The following is a 15527-nucleotide window of genomic DNA, read 5'->3' as shown; positions in this document are numbered from 1 at the left end:
AAAAAAAGTATATAATCATGCAAGGGGTTAATGCTCTGTGTACACACAGCATTACACCCTCCTCACATAGAGAGAGCCCACATACAGTAAAATATTCGTGAGCTTCTCTCCATGTGAGGGGCTGTAACTTATTGTGTGCACGCATGGCATTTCCCATTATGCAAACTCCTTTATTCTAGTTAGTTATGTAAATGAGATAAAAGATGATAAGAGTTTGTAGAATGGTTCCCATTGTCATTCCAGACCAGATGCCCTAAAAATCATCAGCATAAAATCTCGGGTTAAGTTGCAAATGATTTCAGATTGTAGAATTTTATTTGACACAGATACTTACTTGACACCCTAATTGACTTTATACCCCAATGTGAGCCCCAAAGTTTTCAAAGAATCTTTATTATTTTCAAAGTTTCTTGATACTTATTTGAACACCCGAATTGAATTTTATTTGACACAGATACATAGTTGCAAAGTTTTGAAAAGAATCTTTATTTTTTTCATACACAGTTGTAAAGTTACTTTTAATTATTTAATTGTAAATCACACCTATAAAAATGTACAGTATTGAAAAGAATAGATGTCAACACCACATACAATGAAAAACACAGCAAAATAACATAGAACACACCATATAACACTTGTACTCAAAAAAATTCTATGGCAATCTTTGTAAATTCAAAGACTTCAAAGTGAAGTAAGTTCTTTCATATTTTCTCTTGTTTTGTAATTCTCTTTTACTTTATTTGTTTTCGGATGAGGCTTAAAAGAGGAAATATCAAGTAAGCAATTAATTTATTCAGAAGCAATATTATAATGTTTTGTTTCTTTTCAAACATATAACTAACACTCTTAACCTCTTTATTTTGGATTCCATGGCCAAAAGATAAAATAACATTTTGAGTTAAGTTGACTGTTTTTGTAGAGAAAATATTGATTCTTGATTCGGTTATTAAACTCATTAATTGGATTAGTTAGTGAGTTAGAAAATCTGTTAGGAGCCTTTGGTTCTAACCAATGTTTTGAAAACCGGACCAGATCGGCCGGTCCAACCGGAAAAATTGGAAATCGAACAAAAATCCGGTCCGGTTAATGTGTGAAACTCGTTTTACTCAAAATCAGGGAAAACCCCGTTTAATTGTCCGGTTTAATGATTAACCGTCGATCCGTAACAGGTTTATCCGATTTTCCCGATTTTTAAATTGTATAGGCTACTCAACTTTTAACCCACTAATTAATAGGCCCAGAAAATCTGCTGTGCACATGTTGGCCCACCCATTTATAGGCACCATTTCTAGTGCTTCATTTAAAAGATTCCGATGTGGGATATAATATGACGTTTACTGTGTGCAACTGTGCATTACACTTGTGTAGTCATGTGGTAGATTTTGATGTGGGATCTACTATGATACTGTTTAGTGTTTAGTGTTTATATATATTTTATAGTTAATTATTTTATTGAGTTAATTAATCTTTTTTAACCTTTCTTTAATTATTAAAAAATTTAAACTCTTCTAACATTTAGCAGTATCATTATCTATTCTTATTTTAGTGTTTAAAAATATTTTTTTTCCACTGTCGGTTCAACCTTTCGACCCTTGACCCTTTTGCTTTTTCGGGTCGATGACCGGGTCGGTTTTCAAAACATTGGTTCTAACTAATTTTCTGGTAGTTATTTTAGCTGAATATTACATACATATTCTTGTAAGTCTCTTGATATGCGGCTATAAATAGGACCAGGTCTGATACGTGAAAGGGGGTGAGCAAGAAAATGTGGGGAGCACATTTTGTGTAGAGAGTGAAAGTAGGATTGAGAGAGAAAGCTCTCTGTAGGCAATCCTTGTAAACTTTCTGGAAGCTTTCTGGTTATTTCCGGTTGGGTGATGAGTGGTGTTGTTTTGTGTAAGATAAACACTGTAATATTTCCTCTTGTAATGGCAGATTGACTGGGGGTTAAATTCCTTGCATTGGTTGATGAAATTTAGTCACTAAAACAAGCTATTCTTGTGTCCGTTTATCTGAGTTAGTTAATTAATCTTTTTTAACCTTTCTTTAATTATTAAAAAATTTAAACTCTTCTAACATTTAGCAGTATCATTATCTATTCTTATTTAGTGTTTAAAAATATTTTTTTTCCACTGTCGGTTCAACCTTTCGACCCTTGACCCTTTTGCTTTTTCGGGTCGATGACCGGGTCGGTTTTCAAAACATTGGTTCTAACTAATTTTCTGGTAGTTATTTTAGCTGAATATTACATACATATTCTTGTAAGTCTCTTGATATGCGGCTATAAATAGGACCAGGTCTGATACGTGAAAGGGGGTGAGCAAGAAAATGTGGGGAGCACATTTTGTGTAGAGAGTGAAAGTAGGATTGAGAGAGAAAGCTCTCTGTAGGCAATCCTTGTAAACTTTCTGGAAGCTTTCTGGTTATTTCCGGTTGGGTGATGAGTGGTGTTGTTTTGTGTAAGATAAACACTGTAATATTTCCTCTTGTAATGGCAGATTGACTGGGGGTTAAATTCCTTGCATTGGTTGATGAAATTTAGTCACTAAAACAAGCTATTCTTGTGTCCATTTATCTGAGTTCTTTGCTGGTTTTATATTCTGCCATTTCTGCTGCATTTTCTCTCCTGTCTATCATGCAAATCTGTGAAGATCATTGTTTCTTGGGACATGGGAGATTGGTAAAAATCCTAACAGTGGTATCAGAGCACATGGGATGTGATTTGGGTGAAAGATTTGCAAAGGTTTGAAGGTTCTTTTTCAAATTTCTGAAAGCTGTTCATAGACCGATTGTGAGGGGATTTTTCGGGCCAGATTATTGCTTTCTTGATGTCTACATTCAAGTTTGAAGTTGAAAAGTTGGATGGAAAGAAGGACTTTAACCTGTGGAAAGAAAAGATGATGGCGCACTTGGAAAATCTTGAAATAAAGATTGAAGATGAAGACCAAGCAATTTTCTTGTTGAATTCATTGCCTGATCAGTTAAGAAATTGTTTCTTGGAGCATAAACCAGATCATGTAAGCAAAGTTTTGCAGGGAAATAACAACACATGTGATGTAGTGGATGTTGGGGTTATTAAGCTGAAAATGTGGGATGATCTTGAGAGGAATTTTATCTCACTTGGAGCTATGGTTGAATCTGGTTGGATCTACAAGGCTCAAGGTGGAGCTCTAGATGTTATGAAAGGATTCTTGGTTGTGGTGAAGGGACTACTTTGTGTTTTGCAGGTGAATAAAGTCAATGAAGCTGCCATGTTTGAAAACAAAGAGGAGCAGGTTGTGTTGGACACATCACAAGAAAATAACCAGAAAAATGAACAAGAAGGTGGATCTGGTAATCTGCAAAAAGAGGATGCAGATGATGAAGCTGAAGTTAGAGGAAGTCTTGACTGTCCAAAGTGCCACAAGCAGGAGAAATTTGAAGTCTTTTGTGTGCAAGAAGTAATTTCCAAGAGGGAAGTTGAAGTTGTCAAGGTAGCCACTGAAGTTTATCTGCTGTTTTGCTCACCAAAAATAATCCAGTTAGCAAGATGCATGGAGCATTGGATTGCTAAAGGTTAAAACCGGATGATCAATCATGTAGGGTGTTATTGAAATTTTTTAGTCAATCTTGGTTTAACAACACTCATCAAGACTCAAAGGTGGAGATTGTAGAGAAAATATTGATTCTTGATTCGGTTATTAAACTCCTTAGTTGGATTAGTTAGTGAGTTAGAAAATCAGTTAGGAGCCTTTGGTTCTAACTAATTTTCTGGTAGTGATTTTAGCTGAATATTACACACATATTCTTGTAAGTCTCTTGATCTGTGGCTATAAATAGGACTAGGTCTGATACGTGAAAGGGGGTGGGCAAGAAAATATGGGGAGCACATTTTCTGTAGAGAGCGAAAGTAGGATTGAGAGAGAGAGCTCTCTGCAGGCAATCTTTGTAAACTTTATGGAAGCTTTCTAGTTATTCCTGGTTGGGTGATGAGTGGTGTTGTTTTGTGTAAGATAAGCACTGTAATATTTCCTCTTGTAATGGCAGATTGACTGGGGGTTAAATTCCCTGCATTGGTTGATGAAATTTAGTCCCTAAAACAAGCTATTCTAGTGTCCATTTATCTGAGTTCTTTGCTAGTTTTATATTCTACCATTTCTGCTGCATTTTCTCTCCTGTTTGTCATGCAAATCTGTGAAGATCATTGTTTCCTGGGACATAGGAGATTGGTAAAAATCCTAACAATTTTGTATACCAATTAAGGAAGTTTGTTTAAACATTTTTAAACATGATGAAAATCTGTTTAACAACACTCATCAAGACTCAAAGGTGGAGATTGTAGAGAAAATATTGATTCTTGATTCGGTTATTAAACTCCTTAGTTGACTAAAATTGAGTCCTCTACCCAATTTGGTAAGAAATAAAAAAAAAAGATCAATTTATAATCCGAAAAAATTAATTTGCCGAACTGTAAAGTGCTACAAGGTCATTACAAACATATTGTTTTTAAAATTTTAATATTTAATGCCGTTAGATGAATATACTTCTTCAATTGTTTAATAGAAAATTTTAAAGAATTTATTAATACTTATTTTGAAAATCGAGAAACTGGTAAATTAGTTGTTATAGAAAGTCGCATATTACCCATAATAAATAGAAATAAAGATGATTCTTCTTTACAGATCAAGAAACAAATCATTGAACCTTCTATTTGTCAGTATCGAAGTTTTTTGATAGAAGATTCTAAAGATTGTAAGAAAAGACAAAATGAAAAAGAAAAATTGCAAGAGAAAATAATAATAGCAAGATAATTAAAAATAAAAAATACAAAGATTTTCTCTTAAACATAAATTTAGATTTTCCCTTGGACATAAACTTAGAGAAAAGTCGACTAAAATTGAGTCCTCTACCCAATTTGGTAAGTTGTATAGCAAGTCCAAATTCCTCCTGATTATACAATAGGTGTATTTTTCTTCAACAACAATTTTTTCATTGCTCTACATTATTTGATTTATCTTGTACTTCCCCTCCCCATCGTTTGATCCTTTGTGACGCAACAGAAGCCTGCATCATACCAGAAAAGAAAGAGATTCATGCAAATATTTATGAATATAATTAAATCTTAGTCCTCAATAAAAAGAAACAGAAACGAAAGAACTAAAACCTCTTTCTTCCAATTAGTTCTGTAAACAAGCCAAAAGAGGACTATAGTTTGTAGAATTGTTCCCATTGTCATTCCAACCCAGATGCCCTGAAAAATCATCAGTATAAAAGTTATTGTGAAACTGTAAATGGTTTTGGATTATAGAACTTTATTTTACTGACAACTTACTTGAACACCCCTGTCGAAGATAAATCCCAATACGAGCCCCAAAGGGATGCCAAACAAGTAATAGCATGCAATATTCACGTAAGCAACTATAGCTTGCCATCCAGCCCCGATGGCAACTCCTGCAACCAATATGTTTATCGATGGAATACTATCAGATCTTACTTCTTTCTAATTTGTAGCCCATAAACATGCCATTATCTTTCTAATTCGTAAATAGAAGAGTAATATAAATAAACTTCTCACTATTAATATTTATGTCTCATGACGAACGCATAATTCATAGGATATCATGGAAAAACGTATAAATTGCATGTACCTGATAGAGCTGGTTGAATATTGTTGATGACAACACAAAATGCCAGCAATGGTGTGAGGTCGTACACAAGTTTCTCAACTTCGGCGCTATCTGCAAATAAGGAAGGATACTGTTTCCGGAAAATGATGAGAATGAGGGAGAGGAGGAGACCGAACGAGAAGGAAGAGAAAACCACCACCAGCACTGAAAATTTAGCTGTTCTTGGATGAGCGGCGCCAAGTTCATTTGACACTCTTACACTGCATGATACATTAATATTCATCTGTATGTTAAACTTTGCTACCAACATAAAAATTTATGATCCTGTATACAAGAAAAAGTGTTCTTCGATTATATCTGTAGAAAAGGTAAATTTCCAAAGTAAAAGAGGATACAATTAGATTGAGGCAAAAATAACCTTATTGCTGCATTAAATCCCATGGCTACCATGACAGCCCATCCCACTATGTTCGTGCTGTAAAATTGAAATTAATTTGTTTCAGCAATCATAAAATGGACTTGTACAGCAACAATCTAATAAACAACATAAAAAAACCACCTTTGTTCCGACTAAATTTTGATTTAAAATACATTAGCAATCATATATCGAACTTAAGGAAAGGGGGAATGATAAGATTAGAAAAAACATTGACAATCTGTAACGACGAGTTTATGTGATAAGAAATTGTAAGGTGGATCACATCCTATTATTGGTGCAAGTTGATTGATCTAGAGAATGTGACTTGAATTGTATTAGTTATGGAGTAATATGGATCATAAATTAAATCCAATCATTGGATTTAATCTTGTGGTCAATTACCTATACTAGTGTTGTCATTCTCTTGACCATAATACAATATTTGAATTTTGAATTCAAATGAATTGGCTCTATAATTACAAGACCTCTTGATTCTCTCATACTTGGACTTGGCATAATATTTGAGAGAGAGAGAGAATAAAGAGGTAACCAAGTGGGAGCTTTCCATAACTCCAGCGAAATTCTTGGTGGCTTCCGACGGATTCTTTCTCGATATATCCATTATTATTCCCGTGGACGACGATGCATGATTCGGTGTGACACAAATCTAAGCTCAACATCAATAACACTTCATTGGTGGTGTTAAAGAAGCTTTGGGTCGTTTTTTGTTCAATTTTACACTTTGATAGTTTATTATTCCGCATTGTAGTGTAATAATCTTTTGTATACTACATTTTAAATTCTACAGAAATAAGATTGAAATCTTTCCAAATTGGTAGTATATGCTACAAGTTTCACTTTAAATGCTAAAGATGTTCGTCGTAAAAAATCATTTTAGAGTTATTTCATTGAAAAGTGGTATGAGAAATATTTCTGCACAAAAATTTCGTGTTAAAAGCGAAACAAAGAAAGAAGATCTTCGAGAAAAAAAAGTGACAAGGTATAATTTTAAAATTCAATCACACAACAAAATTAAACTTCTAAAATATTAAAATCGTTATGAAACTTTAATTAAATTATCCAAGAAACAAAACGTAGAAGTAAAGTTAGATTTTATCTAAAAGATTTACAATATAATAAAAATTTCAAGGCAGTAAATTATTAAGATAACTTAAAAATGACTTAGATATTTGATTGTGTTGAATATGTCATAAGATAATTTAAATGAAATTTTACTTGAAATTAGTATTTCTAGTTCATTAAATAACTAAATTATTAGATTCTGGATAAATAAATTTTTATACTAAATCAATATGTTAAATTTAATTATCTTTTGATGTGTCAATATGTAATTTTCAATGCCACTTGATTAAAACCCAGTGCCTATTATTTTTTAAACTTGTTAACATTTTACATTCTAATAAAAAAACCTATGAATAATACTTTATATTAACTTAACATGAAATTTCCATATAGCTTGATTTTCCAAAAAAATAAAAATCCAATTTCCATAGAATTTGATTAAAATATGATATATCATCATTTCATTATATAAATATATCATAATTTCTTTTTCCACGATTATATTTCTTTTCTCTAGGTGACTATTCTATCATATATAAATTAGTTATAAATACAATATCTATTTTTTAAAATATAAATAATTTTTCTAATGTTATGCGCTATCACTTTATCCTATCACCTAAATTGACGGTTCTAAAAAAATGACTAATAAAAAAAGCAAATAAAAACAAAGATAATTACACAAAAAGAAAACAAATTAAGCAAGTTGTATATTGTGTGGACAATAATAAATCAACTCACCATATAGATAAAACATCGACTGCCACTTCTGCGTTCTTCAAGTATCCAGCAAATAGGACTAAGGACATAAAGTACCACGTTTCTAAGCTGTAAATATAAAATATTTGGTAAAGAACTAGATGTTATGAAAGGATTCTTGGTTGTGGTGAAGGGACTACTTTGTGTTTTGCAGGTGAATAAAGTCAATGAAGCTGCCATGTTTGAAAACAAAGAGGAGCAGGTTGTGTTGGACACATCACAAGAAAATAACCAGAAAAATGAACAAGAAGGTGGATCTGGTAATCTGCAAAAAGAGGATGCAGATGATGAAGCTGAAGTTAGAGGAAGTCTTGACTGTCCAAAGTGCCACAAGCAGGAGAAATTTGAAGTCTTTTGTGTGCAAGAAGTAATTTCCAAGAGGGAAGTTGAAGTTGTCAAGGTAGCCACTGAAGTTTATCTGCTGTTTTGCTCACCAAAAATAATCCAGTTAGCAAGATGCATGGAGCATTGGATTGCTAAAGGTTAAAACCGGATGATCAATCATGTAGGGTGTTATTGAAATTTTTTAGTCAATCTTGGTTTAACAACACTCATCAAGACTCAAAGGTGGAGATTGTAGAGAAAATATTGATTCTTGATTCGGTTATTAAACTCCTTAGTTGGATTAGTTAGTGAGTTAGAAAATCAGTTAGGAGCCTTTGGTTCTAACTAATTTTCTGGTAGTGATTTTAGCTGAATATTACACACATATTCTTGTAAGTCTCTTGATCTGTGGCTATAAATAGGACTAGGTCTGATACGTGAAAGGGGGTGGGCAAGAAAATATGGGGAGCACATTTTCTGTAGAGAGCGAAAGTAGGATTGAGAGAGAGAGCTCTCTGCAGGCAATCTTTGTAAACTTTATGGAAGCTTTCTAGTTATTCCTGGTTGGGTGATGAGTGGTGTTGTTTTGTGTAAGATAAGCACTGTAATATTTCCTCTTGTAATGGCAGATTGACTGGGGGTTAAATTCCCTGCATTGGTTGATGAAATTTAGTCCCTAAAACAAGCTATTCTAGTGTCCATTTATCTGAGTTCTTTGCTAGTTTTATATTCTACCATTTCTGCTGCATTTTCTCTCCTGTTTGTCATGCAAATCTGTGAAGATCATTGTTTCCTGGGACATAGGAGATTGGTAAAAATCCTAACAATTTTGTATACCAATTAAGGAAGTTTGTTTAAACATTTTTAAACATGATGAAAATCTTTTTTGTTATAGTCTTGAGTCTTCTGTTAGGAGGTTAAGAAGAAAAGTTAAGATAGAGTTTAAAAAAAAAAAAAAAAAAAGATCAATTTATAATCCGAAAAAATTAATTTGCCGAACTGTAAAGTGCTACAAGGTCATTACAAACATATTGTTTTTAAAATTTTAATATTTAATGCCGTTAGATGAATATACTTCTTCAATTGTTTAATAGAAAATTTTAAAGAATTTATTAATACTTATTTTGAAAATCGAGAAACTGGTAAATTAGTTGTTATAGAAAGTCGCATATTACCCATAATAAATAGAAATAAAGATGATTCTTCTTTACAGATCAAGAAACAAATCATTGAACCTTCTATTTGTCAGTATCGAAGTTTTTTGATAGAAGATTCTAAAGATTGTAAGAAAAGACAAAATGAAAAAGAAAAATTGCAAGAGAAAATAATAATAGCAAGATAATTAAAAATAAAAAATACAAAGATTTTCTCTTAAACATAAATTTAGATTTTCCCTTGGACATAAACTTAGAGAAAAGTCGACTAAAATTGAGTCCTCTACCCAATTTGGTAAGTTGTATAGCAAGTCCAAATTCCTCCTGATTATACAATAGGTGTATTTTTCTTCAACAACAATTTTTTCATTGCTCTACATTATTTGATTTATCTTGTACTTCCCCTCCCCATCGTTTGATCCTTTGTGACGCAACAGAAGCCTGCATCATACCAGAAAAGAAAGAGATTCATGCAAATATTTATGAATATAATTAAATCTTAGTCCTCAATAAAAAGAAACAGAAACGAAAGAACTAAAACCTCTTTCTTCCAATTAGTTCTGTAAACAAGCCAAAAGAGGACTATAGTTTGTAGAATTGTTCCCATTGTCATTCCAACCCAGATGCCCTGAAAAATCATCAGTATAAAAGTTATTGTGAAACTGTAAATGGTTTTGGATTATAGAACTTTATTTTACTGACAACTTACTTGAACACCCCTGTCGAAGATAAATCCCAATACGAGCCCCAAAGGGATGCCAAACAAGTAATAGCATGCAATATTCACGTAAGCAACTATAGCTTGCCATCCAGCCCCGATGGCAACTCCTGCAACCAATATGTTTATCGATGGAATACTATCAGATCTTACTTCTTTCTAATTTGTAGCCCATAAACATGCCATTATCTTTCTAATTCGTAAATAGAAGAGTAATATAAATAAACTTCTCACTATTAATATTTATGTCTCATGACGAACGCATAATTCATAGGATATCATGGAAAAACGTATAAATTGCATGTACCTGATAGAGCTGGTTGAATATTGTTGATGACAACACAAAATGCCAGCAATGGTGTGAGGTCGTACACAAGTTTCTCAACTTCGGCGCTATCTGCAAATAAGGAAGGATACTGTTTCCGGAAAATGATGAGAATGAGGGAGAGGAGGAGACCGAACGAGAAGGAAGAGAAAACCACCACCAGCACTGAAAATTTAGCTGTTCTTGGATGAGCGGCGCCAAGTTCATTTGACACTCTTACACTGCATGATACATTAATATTCATCTGTATGTTAAACTTTGCTACCAACATAAAAATTTATGATCCTGTATACAAGAAAAAGTGTTCTTCGATTATATCTGTAGAAAAGGTAAATTTCCAAAGTAAAAGAGGATACAATTAGATTGAGGCAAAAATAACCTTATTGCTGCATTAAATCCCATGGCTACCATGACAGCCCATCCCACTATGTTCGTGCTGTAAAATTGAAATTAATTTGTTTCAGCAATCATAAAATGGACTTGTACAGCAACAATCTAATAAACAACATAAAAAAACCACCTTTGTTCCGACTAAATTTTGATTTAAAATACATTAGCAATCATATATCGAACTTAAGGAAAGGGGGAATGATAAGATTAGAAAAAACATTGACAATCTGTAACGACGAGTTTATGTGATAAGAAATTGTAAGGTGGATCACATCCTATTATTGGTGCAAGTTGATTGATCTAGAGAATGTGACTTGAATTGTATTAGTTATGGAGTAATATGGATCATAAATTAAATCCAATCATTGGATTTAATCTTGTGGTCAATTACCTATACTAGTGTTGTCATTCTCTTGACCATAATACAATATTTGAATTTTGAATTCAAATGAATTGGCTCTATAATTACAAGACCTCTTGATTCTCTCATACTTGGACTTGGCATAATATTTGAGAGAGAGAGAGAATAAAGAGGTAACCAAGTGGGAGCTTTCCATAACTCCAGCGAAATTCTTGGTGGCTTCCGACGGATTCTTTCTCGATATATCCATTATCATTCCCGTGGACGACGATGCATGATTCGGTGTGACACAAATCTAAGCTCAACATCAATAACACTTCATTGGTGGTGTTAAAGAAGCTTTGGGTCGTTTTTTGTTCAATTTTACACTTTGAGAGTTTATTATTCCGCATTGTAGTGTAATAATCTTTTGTATACTACATTTTAAATTCTACAGAAATAAGATTGAAATCTTTCCANTAGTTATTCCTTGATAGATGGAATTGTTACTCTTATTGGTAAAAACCATCAGAGTTTCCCACCTTTCTTTAAAGTGATATTCATGTCCCAACTTACTATTTATCATACGTAAGTTTTCCTAATAGTTTATAAATTGTAGCCACACTTCCTTAGTTGATTGAAAATGCTTTTTGAACGTAAATAGTTAGATGACATCCAAGTGATGTTTATGATTATGTAAAGGGAATAGGTTTCTTGAACACTAAGATATTTCACAGCGTACGAAAAATCTTTAAGCCCATGTTTGATTGTCATTATTTTTTCATTAAAATGAAAAATATGATCATTATCCATCACATCAAATCACCAATTTTGAATTTCTATCTCTTGTGTGAGGCTTATAATGACTATATTTTCATTCTCATTTTTAAAAAAATGAGAAACAAAAGGGAACTAAATGAAAGTTGAAGTTTACCGTTTGAATTATCTAGAAATTCAAAAGAGAGAGACAATTTTACCCTTTAAGTTCGATATCACATGAGTGTCATATGACCATTTAACATTCAAATAATTTTTCCTTCAAACAGAAAAGGTAGGAGATATTAGTTCAACAAATAGTACAATGAGGACTTGAATATTACACTTACGAAAGGTTAAGGACCTCAGTAGAATTTATCTTATATTTTCTGAATTGCATTGCCCTTGGATTGAAACCGGGATTTAATCCCCGAGTTCTGAAACTCTGCTCATTTTTTATGGTCAATAGGTCAAGAACCAATAAGGTTATCAGATTTGACATCTCACTGCCGTAACGAAATTCCTTTTCAACTCTGCTTTTTGGCCAGATTCAAAATTAGGGTAAGGAGGTAGTTGGGAGATATTTTTATGTAAAAATATATTTTTGAATATTAAATTAATGGAAAATGTGTAATTAAAAAATAAGAAATTTTTTTTATTTACATGTAATAATATTTCAATAAAGAATATATGATTGAAAATAAGAGAGAGAAAAATACATTTTGAAAAAAATGAATATCAAACGAGGCCTAAATATATGAACGCCACATGACGCCCTCGTATTGAAGGGGGCTGTTTGGCTCTGGCCTTATGGCTTTTTTGATTGCTTTGGGAGTGATGTGGTGTCATTTTGACCACGAAAAAAGCAAGATTGGCCATTCTTAAAAAACTTATAAATAAGTAAATTTCTAAAATAAATAAAAAGGCTCATTAAGCTCAAGCTATGAATATATCAAGTTTAATCGTTACCCATTATAAAATAATTAAAAAGTTACTTAAGTTAGTAAATAATGCACAAAAATAAAAAGGAAAGGAGAAATGCAAATTACAAAGAATGAACTCTTTAATTCATCAATTTACACCACAATCCTATCTTAAACGTTTTGATTCATAGAAAAGCTTAAACTGCAAAGATTAACATATACTAACATTTGAAATGCAACAATCTTATGTGAGGCTAGAAGCAAAAAAATAGAAGCCAATCATGATTTCTTAGGATTAGAATCTAGAATTTTAGACAAATTACTATCCAAATTAGAGTTTTTCGGTTTTGTATTTTTTTTATTTACCTTGTAAATTGTGAAAAATAAAAAAAATTATTTAAAACATCGATTCCCTTCAAATACTCACGGCTCTTGTTCAGGAACCAATAATCGATTCAAACCTAGTCGGTTTTTGGTTCCAATTCCTTTTTTTTTTTTTTTTGGGAATCGAACTCCAGTTGGTTTAGTTTTGATTTCAATTTCGATTCAAGAGGTTCAATTTCATTTAAAATGCCCGAACCTAGTTAGATTTCCAGTGTATCCCCACCACAAATTGTTTTTCATGATTTAGAGCGTGTTTAAAAGTGATTTTGAAAATTGATTTTTTGATCGTTAGGAGAAAAGTGGGGTCTACCTGTTAGAGAATAAGTCAAATATGGCGGCTGAAATAATGCGTGAAAAAATCAATTTTTTTGGTGAAAAAATCCCTCTTAAACCGGCCTTATAAAGTTGGAGTATAAAACAAAAGTAAATGGTCCCTTTTTATTTATTATTATCATTCACGTCCCTTTAATCAGAGCACTAACTTATGTTCGTGTCTGTATCGTAAAAGACAAATTTGCTATATTATCTCCTGCATTTGGTATATTTTATTCAATTATTTTTTTGGTATATTCCACCATTGCTAAAGTAAATTTGTCTTAAAACAATAATGTACTCAAATCTCCTTACGTAGTGTGATTTTGACCGACAACATGCCCATAAAAAAATTATACATTCTTATTAAACAAAAGAGGAAAATGTGAAATAACGATTTGTCGTTATAAGAATGATGGCGGGGTAGGATGGAGAAGGCGACCATGTTTTTTCTATATATTTTTTAATTTTCTATTTTATTTGTGCATATACTAAAAATAGAGGGAAAAAATAGGGTTATGTTTCATAATTTTTAAATTAGTGGAGTTTTGGATTCCACGGGAACTGCTCATGTGGATGTTAAATGACTATAACATAAGTTGAATCTTGAAGATAAAATCATCGAATTACTTAATGTCTAGTTTTGAATTATATGAAAATCGCATGCAATTAGATGGTTTCTTCTACGCAGTTATCCATATTTACGGTAAAAACCAAGTTGAAACGTTGGGGACAGGGACTCATCTCCTAACGATTCCTAAACGTTGCCTTTGTTTGATCAGATTCAAGATACATTTTTCTCTTTTTTCGTTTTAATCACATATTATTTAATAAAATAATATTACGTGCAAATTCATAAATTTTCTTATATTTTAACCACGCATTTTTCATCAATTCACGATTTCAAAATATATTTTAACCGGAAAAGTGGGGCTCGAACAGGCACAAAATAGGAGTCATATTATTCGGATTCAGAGATTGTTCGAATTGAATTTTCCCTTCAAAACCATCAAAATAAACAATCTATGACCCGGCAGCAACGAAACACGTGGGACAGGAAGTTCGAATGGTTGTAAAGAAGACAACGCAAGTGCTAGTTGTCAACCGAAAGCAACTGCGTCTGTGGAAATTTTGTTTTCTGAAAGCTAATTTTTGGGTGTGAATATCATTTGGACCCTACTCCCATATGATTTCTGTATTTTTCTAAAAATGTGTCGACGGCAAGGTACGTTTGGTTGTGATTTTTTTTGAGGGATTGTGCTATTCTACCAGGATGGGGGTTGAGGGTTCATAGAACTCCCACCTACCACTCACATGCAAGTTGATGTAGTATTATTTGTGGAAAATGTTATTTGTATCCGGCGTTTGACACGCCGGATTACCTGATGTGAGTGAGGGGGTCGGATCTCACACATTTAATGGTGTGAGGTCCCGACCCCCCACGTGAGTAGCACGTAACCCGGAGTGTCAAACTCCTTGTACCTGTAGCAAGACTCGTTACTTGTGCCATTTTTTGATTGGGTGAGACCCATCCCATTGTGACTAAAAAAAAAAGGTTGAACCTTAATTTTGAGGGCTCACCGCCCCGCTTTTAGAGTTTTGTGAGGGAGGTAAATCGCGGAATGTGCCTCATTGCGACTAATTTGTACAAAATTTGGTAGAATAGCTTTATCCTTTTTTGAGAATAAATTTTATAAAAAATAATTTTTTGAAGAACACACAATTAAAAAATATAAAAAGGTTATGAGTTCAAGTGGTTGAAAATAAATTTGAAAAAAATAAAATTTAAATAATCTATAGCAAACAAGTATTAGTTATGAGATTTTGTTTATATATAGATGTTACAAGCATTCTGAAACTAAAATATTAATTTATTAATTGTTAGAAAATTATAGGAAAAATACCTCGAAAAATAAGTTGACAAGTACCCGAATAATTAGAAGATAGTCAAGAAAGTAATTATATTCGAGATCAATTTTGCTACATGGACATCGAGGCTTACGGTATACAGCCCTCTCACATGGAGGCGAGGCAC

The 15527-nt window shown here is 32.6% G+C and overlaps 2 protein-coding genes across 2 annotated transcripts; both read right to left on the bottom strand.

Moving 5' to 3' along the window:
- Nucleotides 1-4868: 4868 nt before the first annotated feature.
- On the bottom strand, nucleotides 4869-7945 carry LOC111403384 (protein DETOXIFICATION 31-like). Its single transcript, XM_023031876.1, has 6 exons — nucleotides 7849-7945; nucleotides 6025-6081; nucleotides 5628-5866; nucleotides 5312-5430; nucleotides 5144-5230; nucleotides 4869-5043 (listed from the first exon to the last, which is right to left on the bottom strand). Exons 1-6 carry the CDS (start codon nucleotides 7914-7916, stop codon nucleotides 4969-4971), a joined length of 645 nt encoding a protein of 214 aa, XP_022887644.1. The 5' UTR covers nucleotides 7917-7945; the 3' UTR covers nucleotides 4869-4968.
- Nucleotides 7946-9610: 1665 nt separating this feature from the next.
- On the bottom strand, nucleotides 9611-11061 carry LOC111403383 (protein DETOXIFICATION 30-like). Its single transcript, XM_023031875.1, has 5 exons — nucleotides 10767-11061; nucleotides 10370-10608; nucleotides 10054-10172; nucleotides 9886-9972; nucleotides 9611-9785 (listed from the first exon to the last, which is right to left on the bottom strand). The coding sequence occupies exons 1-5, from the start codon at nucleotides 10796-10798 to the stop codon at nucleotides 9711-9713; spliced, it is 552 nt and encodes a 183-aa protein (XP_022887643.1). The 5' UTR covers nucleotides 10799-11061; the 3' UTR covers nucleotides 9611-9710.
- Between the last annotated feature and the right edge of the window lie 4466 nt (nucleotides 11062-15527).

This window comes from Olea europaea, chromosome 11 (assembly GCF_002742605.1).
Source record: "Olea europaea var. sylvestris chromosome 11, O_europaea_v1, whole genome shotgun sequence".
In the NCBI taxonomy this organism is placed as follows: domain Eukaryota; kingdom Viridiplantae; phylum Streptophyta; class Magnoliopsida; order Lamiales; family Oleaceae; genus Olea; species Olea europaea.
Note: the sequence above shows the minus strand (reverse complement) of the source record. Positions and strands in the feature narration are given on the sequence as shown.

Coding starts and splice junctions, on each gene's coding strand:
- LOC111403384 (XM_023031876.1), bottom strand. CDS start 7,916: ATGTCCTTAGTCCTATTTGCTGGATACTTGAAGAACGCAGAAGTGGCA. Junction 5,231..5,311: donor TCTTCGACAGGGGTGTTCAA/GTAAGTTGTCAG, acceptor ATGATTTTTCAG/GGCATCTGGGTTGGAATGAC. Junction 5,044..5,143: donor GAACTAATTGGAAGAAAGAG/GTTTTAGTTCTT, acceptor GGTATGATGCAG/GCTTCTGTTGCGTCACAAAG.
- LOC111403383 (XM_023031875.1), bottom strand. CDS start 10,798: ATGGTAGCCATGGGATTTAATGCAGCAATAAG. Junction 10,609..10,766: donor GGATTTAATGCAGCAATAAG/GTTATTTTTGCC, acceptor TGTATCATGCAG/TGTAAGAGTGTCAAATGAAC. Junction 9,973..10,053: donor TCTTCGACAGGGGTGTTCAA/GTAAGTTGTCAG, acceptor ATGATTTTTCAG/GGCATCTGGGTTGGAATGAC.